This window comes from Poecilia formosa, unplaced genomic scaffold (assembly GCF_000485575.1).
Source record: "Poecilia formosa unplaced genomic scaffold, Poecilia_formosa-5.1.2 Scaffold638, whole genome shotgun sequence".
Lineage (NCBI taxonomy): Eukaryota > Metazoa > Chordata > Actinopteri > Cyprinodontiformes > Poeciliidae > Poecilia > Poecilia formosa.
The window spans coordinates 195,363-205,806 of NW_006800577.1; the positions used below are offsets into that span (position 1 = coordinate 195,363).

The following is a 10,444-nucleotide window of genomic DNA, read 5'->3' on the forward strand; positions in this document are numbered from 1 at the left end:
TATATATATATATATATATATAAAGCTCAGTGCTTATATATAAAGCACTGACAAAAACAAAGTCCTAAATCTGTGTTATACCTCTTCCTGCTGAGTTTAAAGATTTTACTCATTTGCGCGCAGAGCTTGCAGAGCCGAGGCCCGTCTGTCTCGTCGCGGTTGAAGAACAGAGGAAGTCCCTGCGATGTGCTCTACCACTGTCTGAGGCCTAGACAGCTCTCGCAGTAAACACACTTCACACTACAGTCAGATGCACATTCACACTCCTGCTGACATGGATGTAATTACAGTCTAACAGGATGCGAACTCTAGATTACCCTAAAAGTCAATCTGAGGGAGAGGGGTTTTCCGCATAACAGAGAAAAACACGCACATTAAAAAGTGAACAGAAACTCTAAAGCAGTTAAACAATATGTATATGCATATGTATGCATGATTGGATCTAATCTGAAATTATCTTTTGAAATCGGGAGTATGCCAGGAAACATTTTTCAATCAATCAAGTTTATTTGTATCCCACATTTCAGCAACAAGGCAGTTTAAAGTGCTTTACATCATAAAAACACAAAAATACAAAGTCATAAACTACACCACACATCCAACAACTAACAATTTTTGCTCTATATACTTTTATAACGTGGCACTTTCTGCAGAAATGTGTCAGCCTCTTTGTAAAAAACTTAAACTGACGCCTACATGAACAGCCAGCATTTTTCTCTTGGATTTATTATTCCTCCCCTGGTCTTGAGAGATTGGGTCACTTGGACCCCACCAGTTTTTTTCCTCTGTGCACGGTACGGCGGGGTCGCACTGACCCCGCGTGTGCCTCTTAGTGTGGTTTCATTAACCGACGGTCTGACAGGACACACACACACTCACACTCACACTCACACACACACGTTAAGCAACACAAATTCCTGTAAGCATAACAATTCCAGATCACACAGCCAAAGCTATTCCCTATTCCAAACACTGAGCTCACTGTTTGCTCTGTGTCAACATTCTCCCTCCTGTCAACCTGCATTACAAGTCGCAAACAGGTTTGTCAATTCCAAACAACTCTTAAGAGATCGATCCAGAGGAAACGGCATCCACTGCTACTTCTGTAAACAGTGAGCTGCTGTGCGAAGTCTGATTATGGTCACATTTAATTTGTAGTATGAGTGGACGCGAAAAAAAAAATAGATTTAACCAAATAACATAAAAAAAATAAGATAAAACATTGGAGCTGAACATCAAGACCCACTGTGTGAACATAGACTAAAGTGTCCTCCAAATGTCACAGTCTTCTGAAACTTATCTGATTAAATCCATATTTGACTAAACATCAAGTAAAAAGAGAGGATTAATTAGTTTCTACGCATCATAAATCTGGAACAAACTTCAAGAAAACTGCAAAGATGTGGAAAGACTGACTTCTTTTCAATTAAGACTAAAACCCAAACCATTTAGAGTTGCCTTAGACTAATAATAACTGTAACATTGATCAATATATTTGATGTTTATTTGCTTGATGGTTTTCATCATGACATTTGATAAAATGTAATGTTTATTGCTTGTTGCATGATTGGTCACTGGATTATGTTTTCATGGTGTAAAGCACTTTGAACTGCCTTAATACTGAAATGTTCTAAAGAAATAAACTTCACTTGATTTTGAATAATGTTTCACTCATGATATTACTTCACAGAGCTCCAGTGGATGTTTTTATTTTTTTTGTTGTTTTTTTTAAAGACACTAAAGAAAACAAGACATACTGTAAATATATTTTTGCAGAGTATCTATAATACAGCAAAGGCCTCCAGTATCTGTCGAATGTGGAAAAAGATTCCACCCCCAAAAGTTGGAGGTTGCTGATGGGGGTGTGGTGAGAAGGCAATCTGCCAAGCCCACACTTCCATCTGCTTTCTGTGGCATGTTAGCCATTTCCTGAACCAGAGGAAGAGGCCAAGGGTCGCTTTGTGGGGAAAACGAGAGGGTGGGGAGCCAAGAGGCGTGGGCTGGGGGTCGGCAAGGGGGCGGGGGGGGGCAGGAGGGGGAGGGTAATTATGTAAAGACGGTGGAGATCAGAGGCTAAATGAAGAATCTGAAAATGAAAGTATGTGCTTTAAAGAAAAAAAAAAGATTTTAAAACAACCGAGCAACATCTTGCACAATTAATGTAAGGTCATTAGTGTGTGGCTAATTTACATATTCACACATAGCATTTTCTCCAGCACAGGAACAGTGTTATCTCATCATATTCTCTCCCTTTCTTTTTTCTTTTTTTCGAGGAGGAATTTCATGCATATTTTTAGCATAATATTCTAAAAACATTTTAGCATAACATATTTTTAATTTTAGTAGTGTGGAATGGGTCAATTTCAACATAAAAATGCATAAGATATGGAGTACACTAGACTAAATTACATTCTCTATGCTAGTTTATGAACTGTGATGCCTGTATTTCTTTTGCAAAAATTGAAACCAGCAGATTTAAGTAAAATAATGCTGGTTTAACATGAACAAATGTGAATATTTCTGCATTTATTAAGTATTATGAGGCTTTTGACCTTTTGAGACTAAGAGTACATATTCCATCCACTCCCATGTGTTTCCATACTTATCAACCCCTTGGATGTGATAAAAAACAAATTCTTACTTTTACAAACTTTTCAAGATTACACAGGAACCCCTTTAGGTGGTCTTTCATTTCTAATATGCCATCAACAGAAAAGTCGACGTTGAAAATGTCTAAAGCCAAACAATTTCTCAATCTAATCTACATCAAAACTGGGTGGAATCTGTTTCTGAGTTAAAACAAATCATATGCACATGTTCAGGTTAGTTTCTCTTGAGAATACAATATGCCAGATCAGAGGTGTGGAATGTCTGAAATGTTACTCTCCAAGATGTTCTTTTGCCACGTAAAACCGTTTATAGAAGGGTGTTTCTATAACACGCAGAGAGAAAGCATCCGACTCGTCATTCTCAGGACGTTGGTCACAGGAAGGCGAAAACAACGAGGATAAACCAGTGAGCTAAATTTATTCAGAGACAAACCATCTGATACCACTTTGGTTTGTTGACCGACACATGACCTCTTACACAGTATGCATGAAGTATTTTAAGTTTTGGATTTAATATTAGTCAGACTTAAGCAGATTGCAGGGAGGCTGAACGTACTGCAGAAACGTAACCGTTTTTATTTATTTGATACATTGGCTTTTAGAAATCTTACAGTCAAGAACTGTCCTTCTAGGGAATGCATGCAGAAATTCCAGTTTATTAATGCTAGCTGCAATAATCACCAATATAAGATGCTGAAGACAGTTTAAAACATCCTTTCCATGATCATTTTGACTTTGTTTTGAAATTAAAGTGAACGGTTTAATTTCTGAGCCGTGTAACGGAGACCGTTCTTCTTGCTTAGTTAGAATGAGTGAATGAATGATTTCTTAATTTATAAAAACACAGCTTTAAGTCAGATCTATAAAACAAAAAACCTATTGTTTAGTACATATATATCATTATATAGTCTGCTTTATAAAGATATTATCAACTTAATTGGTCTCTATTTACTGCTTCATAACCTGGACCGTTTCACTGTATTCATTGATTTTTTTTGTGCTGCAGAGAGAGAAAAACCAACTGCAGCCATTTTTCAGTCAGAGCAAATCTGTGCCGGGTGCAGTTCAGTTTTTAAACTCTGACAATGCTTAATATTATGTCCATACTGACGAGCAACGAAGTGAACGAGAAAAAATACAACAAAGAATGACATAAATTCAGGAATTTTTTATACATAGAAGCCAAACTGTAGTGTGTCATGGTACTTACAGATCATAATGTTGATTCCACTTTGGATCAAGAGTATTCCTCACAGTATCTGTCGAGTGGCATTGTCCAGAACCGTCCACTACCACTTTAGCAAAAGGATCTGGCAACCCTGCAAAGGTCAACAGAGCAGAATGAAATGGTTTTGATTAGCAAGCGAATCAAAACCAAAGGTTGGATCATCTTTGAAGAAGGAAACAAACATGAGCTGCAATAAAACACTCAGATATATCACTGAGTCTGCCTGGTTCGGCCATAAAAAAAATAAACATCACAAGGATAAACATTGATATGGTTCATTATCTGTTTAGTTTTTGATGTAAGAAGTTGTATCCTTGTAGAGCCCAGTTTCTAATTGCTCCAATTGTTTTAAATGTCATTGATCTGATGGTAGATATGGGTATCAGTTCTTTTCTTGGTGTCCTTTCCTTTCCTATAAAGACAAACTGCTTTAGTTGGATAACATGATCTAGATTATCGTCTTATCCATTTTGAAGAGCAGCTAACAGAAATCATGTGTTTTACAACCCAGGGAAACAGGAAGTCATAGATAGATAAGTAAACGTTCCTAATTCTCTGGGTTGAGCTAAAAAGTAGGAGAAAAAGTGAAAAGTAAATCTAAAACTGAATATATATTTAGATTATAGGAAGAAGTAGGGATGGGCAACAAATTGATTATATTGATTTTAATCGAATTTGCTGTTTATATAGATTTAGTGATTGTAAAATCTATATTTTTTCCCCACCAATGCCCTCCACGGTTATTTATAGTTCAGAGTGATGTCAGCCTGCACAGGGCCTACTATCTTGTTTTACAAGCAATGTTTTACAGTGTGTATTTATTTGGACTTTGAATTCAGGTCAACTCCCAGAAAGGATGAAACGTTTTTGAAAATATTTTCTTTCATTTGTAAATTCATTTTAAGAAAAGAAAAGGAGGAAAAAAGGGATTTAAAATTTAAAATCGAAATTGGTATGAAAGAAATCTGGGATTTTACATTTAAGCCATATCGCCCACATGGGTAGAAGAGGTTACTGTGGCTAAGCCTGTCGCAATAAACAATACATCAATTTATTGCATGATAAATTAAAATGAGAGCAATAATTTCCATTTGGACATCAATCGTCAAAGAGATACTCCGGTTTAATGTGATTGAAAAGTCGACATTTTGAAAAAAGCTGCAATCATTTGACACCCAGTACAAAGTAGTTAGTCTGAACTACCTGCCACTTTTGCCCGTTTTCCCTGTCAAAGCTGAGTGACTATTATTTTTCAAAATGCGATTTTGGTCACAGAGACTTCATAATCCATTATAATCAGTGTTTGTTTGGTTTTGTTTTATTTGGGGTTATTAAAATGTTTTGCGGTCCCAGTGTTGAATGTTCCTTAGAAATTAAAGTTTGTTTTAACTCTCAGTGGGTGTAATCACATCATGGTTTCCCCCCAGTGTATTATGAGCCTGGCGGGCCACCAGGCTTTACTTGGGCCTCCACCAGGTTAAGCGTTGCTTATTTATTTAGGTTTTCTTTTTAAATGTTTGCATTTTTTAAGACTTTATAATTGGTGTTCAGGGATTAAACTTCCAATAGCACATAATTATCAAGTGATATTTACAAATTTCCTGTCAACTTTAAATACTTTTTAACTCAAAAACACGACGGGCTGCTGGATGAATGACTGACCTAGTGCCCAACCACCAGGCTTTGGGGGAAACCTTCCATATTATTATCCCATAATAATTACAATTATTATCTTAGTTGAAAACAGACTCAAAATGACAATATTATTGTTTATCATAATAACTTCTGGGACAATTTACTGTGCAGAATAATTTGTTATTGTGACGGGACTAATTGTGGCTCTAGTTGATTTGTTCAAAACAGTCATTTCTTGTGACAGGATTTTTTTCCCCAGCATCAAATAACCACACTAAAATTAAAAATGCCTTTTTTTAAATATTTGAGTGTGCACACTATGCTACTGCAATAAAAGCTTAATTTATTTGTAATTTATACACATCTGTTACCAATAATTGTGGAGAACTATGCCTGATTTGCAGTAAAAGGTTTCTAGTTTCAGTTTTGACCAAGCCAGAGAACTGAAGTATTTGAGAAGATAATTCAAACACTCTGGTTTTAGAAGAGCATGTTCTCACATGCATTTTTTTTTCTTTTTTGGATGTATGAAACATTTCCACAGCAAACACGGGTACTGAAAATACTACCATGTGTGGAAATGAATAACCTGTTTAGCTTGAAATATGATTCTCTTGGATTGTTTGATGATGCATGAGTGCTTAAGTAGCTTAGGGGGAGAAGAAAGGCTCGATGAGCCTCTGTGCACAAGTACGTTTTGCATTTTAGATACTAAAAAATATGTACATATTCGGTTCGGTGTGTACGGTTTTGGTTTTCAGGCAAATTCGTGATCTGGGTGACTCTTGATAAAATAAAATAAAAATTGCCTTAGCAATGACAAAAAAACTTTAATCCACATTAATACAACAATCACTTATACAAAATGTCTTTCTGAAAATTTCCAATAATCAAAATACAATTGTTGACAATACCCAGGAGGCTATGTATTTTTCTTATATCTTATTTTGATGCACTCCTTTGATCAGAGTTCAAATTTTTATTAGTATTTGCCTCCATTTATAGTTTTACCACCTCATTAAAATCTTTAATGACTTACAAAGAAACAAGTTCACCTCCCAGATAACATGTCCTCTCTGAAGAACCAGCAAACAAATGGGACTTAAAAAAAAAAAGCAACACAAAGTCTTTACTTACGAAAGAAGTCTTTCTTTGCCAGGTTTTTTGCACAGAGGACTAGAAAAAGAAAACAGAAAAACAAAGACAGGTGTAAATGTTAGAGGTAATAAAATAAAACAAAGCTTAAATTGAAAAAATCTAATTTCTTTACACAATCCCAGGAATCAAGTTGGAGTTCTTCTTTTTTTTTTTTTTTTCAGAGATTGACATCAGAGTTTCAGGTAAAACTCATCTCCTAAAACTTCTCTTGGTCACTGTTTACCATCCAACACCTGGATTCTATGATTTGGGGGATCAATTAAAACTTTTGGAAATATTGTTTATTGTGTTAGTTATTCTCTTTTTATACAAAAAAGTTCAGTGTCTACCAGCTGTTAATGTCAAAATCACCTCAAAGTAAGTGATTTTTGAAGGGGTGCACCGATTGCAGTTTTCTGACCCAATCTGCTGATTCCAGATTTGGCCAATGCAAATTTTTTTCCCTGAAAAGTTGCTAAATATAGCAACAAAGACACCCAGTCGGCAGCAGTGGAGTGACTATTGTTAACTGCACGTGGAGACGTGACCTTTTGGACGTGCCTGTGGCTCCGCGCTCTCCCACAGTAGATCAGATCGGTGGATAAGATCGGTTTCTCAAGCAAGCTTCCGCCAATCGCCAGTCTCTCCAGATTAAGGAAATTGGTGCAGATTTATAGGTGCATTCCTACATTTTTCCTTTTCAGACAGAATTTTGATGGATGGGAAATAAAAAGGAAGTTCAGTTATCTGCCATGTGTTGTTTGTTTTGGGGTTTTTCTCGCTGGGAAACACAAAATGGATTTTGCTGAATAGTTCCTGCTACGTCCTCCTCGTTGTAAGGTTTGGAAACCAGATAAGAGTTTCTTTGTTTTAAATTATTGATTGGACAAGTACTCTTTCCTGTATGAAGCAAGTCCACAGGGGTTTGCAACACCGACAACATACAATAGCTTTCAACTAACAGGGACAAATGGAGAGCCAAGCTGAGAACAAGAGCCTGTTTTCTCACGTCTCCTTCAGACTATTGCAGTCTCTCTTTTTTTTTTTATTTCCTTCTTTAAATGCCCTCCGGTGTGTTGTAAGGACTTGGCAATACTGGTGCTTTGATGGATGCTTGCTACAAAACTCAAACTTAAAGGAAGACAAATTAGGATAAGCATGGTGATTAGAAGAATCCAGTCCAGGTCCGACTTTCTCAAGTACTGCGGTTTTCCAGCAGGGACTCCATCCAACGTGGTGCTGATGCCAAAAGAAAAAGTACCATGTGTTCGGAAACAGAGCGGAGGCATCACGGATCAGAAACCGGGCGATGTTAAATCTCTAGACTGTACAATGCAAGTCTGATAAGTCTCAGATATTTTAAGACAATATCTGCTTATATGAGATTATTATGCTGTGTGGACTGAAATCTTCATAGATTATTTGTGGAGAAAAATTCAAACTGACAAGTTAATGAGCCGAGTTTTTAACTGGGTCAGCATCAAATCTTTCATTCAAACAAGTGAAAGAAAGCATAATATAATATAATGTAATGTAATGTAATGTAATGTAATGTAATATAATATATACCAAAATGAAACTTTGTTTTGATATTTCCAATATTAATATTGCCGTTATGGTCAAAAACTGATATTTACCGATATTATTATGCTGCATTAATGTCACATGACCAAAGAAATACTGCAGGATCAACATAAACCTGAACAAAATGGAAACAAACATTAATATTGGCCCAGTTCTAGTTATCGGCCCGATACCGATACTTTTTAACATAACTGCATCGTGTGTGTTAGCAGAAATATTTTATGTTTTTCCAAGTAAATTCAGTCAATAATCATTGAATAAAATCATGTTTAGGAAAAAATAATGTGATTGGGGAAAAAAAGCTTAGAATATTTTAGCAAGGAATGAGTGTGCCAAAGAAAATGTTTAATTTAGCAAGAAAATTTCAATATCTAATATAATATTTAAAAAATGATTGTCATTATGTTTTTCCCCAATAATCTGAGCCAAAACAATAAACTAACACTGTTATTAATTACCAAAGTAATGTTGGCTTGGAGGATTAATTCATCATAAAACATTTAAAAAAGGAACCCAACGCAGGCATGAGAAAAAGCACAGAGCTGATACGTTTTTCCATTTTTGACAGAGTATTGATTTGCGGCGCATCTTCGCAAGAGGCGAGCTCAGTTTGGCAGCGACCGGGCTGCACCGGTTGTACTTAGCTCTCTAGTTACCAAACTGTGCTAAGAAGAAGATTAAGGGATTAACTTCCACGCTGCTCCTCTGTCTCGGCCACAGATACCACAGAAAGAAAATCCTCCTTCATTGTTAACAGTGGACTTTCGCCAATTGAGCCGCCAGGAGCGGCAAGCTACTGTTACTGATAATGATGAATATCTTCTTGAAGCATAATCAAACAATCAGGCAATAACGGAGCGCAGCCGAAGGTTTAAACGTGGCTTCTGGAGATATAAACAAAACCTGTGGAAATGGAGAAAGGTAATCTAATACTCTGTTTGTTTGTTTTGTTTTTTTTAAGTTAGTAAGTTAGTTTTAAATATAGCATTTGCACCAAAAGTAGACTGAAAGTGGATGCAATTGCCAAGCAGTGAGTGAACAATCAATGTTTCCACTTAAACATCCAAAGCATAAATGCAGACAGATCCAATTCATTCTACTTTTCTTTTTCTAGGGGTAAGCATAAAATGTAGAGCCATTCTTTCATCATTTGTAAACAAATTACGCTTTCATCCCTTCTTCCATATTTCAGTAGAATTTCACTGCAGTGGCACCTGGGCTGGGATAATTAAACCCCAGGAAATGACTAATCTTGTCTGAGCTTCTTCAGAGAACCGCTGCAGCCTCTAGAACAAATCTGATATCACTGCCGTGTAAAAGAAAAAAACAAAAAAACAAAAACAAAAAAAAAACAGAAAAAACATCCTGCAGCAGCCTATTGACTGGATGCCACGTGAGCAGGCGAGCCACTGTGATCCGGGGCTGGCAGAAAACCAGATACACTGGGAGTCTAGTGAGGAAAGCTGGGTCAACTAACCGTTCACCACCGGAGAGCCCCGGGGTGGTCTGTGGGTCACCGCTCCCACCGTCAACTCGCTCTGCACCAACAGTACAGGGACTAAACTCACTCAACTCAATGAGAGCTGCTTTAATAGATATTTGTTCTGTCAATCAATTAAAAAAACTGTAATCAGATCAAGCACACACTAAAGCTTTGATTAATCACAATTCATTACTGTACTTAACTTTATAAGCTTGAAATGTAAATATGTGTGTTGAAGATGCTTTGCTTCTCTCAAGCAAAGCATCCCTGAAGATTCTCTGTTTTCCAGGGTTTCGTTTCAGGAAGGTTAAAAAGAAATCATTTTGTTTCAAACATTAATTTGATGATTTCAACTAGAAACTGGTTATGCTTGGTTGGAAGGATAATTCATCACTGCAGTGTGTTCAGACGACCTTGGTTTTATCCAAGCTTTGTGTTTTTTAAAGTGAAATTTGCCGATTAACACACCAGTTTGACGACCCTCGTTCGTCTTTTCACTCACATTTGCGTCTCTGCGTTGCTGACCGCAGTACAAGACCATGTTAACGCGGGCTAGGGACCAGGTGTCCCTACGTGGGAGGGAGGCTTTTAGATCAAAATGGGAAATGTGACTACCGTATTTTCCAGAGTATAGAGCGCACCTTACTATAAGCCACATCTACAAAGTTTTTCTTTTTTTTTTAAACTGGAAACGTACATATACAAGCCGCAAGGGGCTATAAACCGCTGGTATCTCCGTCGCTCTCATCTCCATCGCCGAACCATGGC

General features: G+C 36.9%; 1 protein-coding gene across 1 annotated transcript in view; it reads right to left on the reverse strand.

Moving 5' to 3' along the window:
- The window catches only part of LOC103130484 (E3 ubiquitin-protein ligase SMURF2), a 48,421-nt gene extending 38,204 nt beyond the window's left edge, over positions 1-10,217 (reverse strand). Inside the window, exons 1-4 of the mRNA XM_007541883.2 lie at positions 10,179-10,217; positions 9,671-9,731; positions 6,610-6,672; positions 3,820-3,928 (exon numbers count right to left, since the gene is read on the reverse strand). Coding sequence (XP_007541945.1) covers positions 3,820-3,928; positions 6,610-6,672; positions 9,671-9,731; positions 10,179-10,217 — 272 coding nt within the window. The remainder of the gene's footprint in view (positions 1-3,819; positions 3,929-6,609; positions 6,673-9,670; positions 9,732-10,178) is intronic.
- Positions 10,218-10,444: the final 227 nt, after the last annotated feature.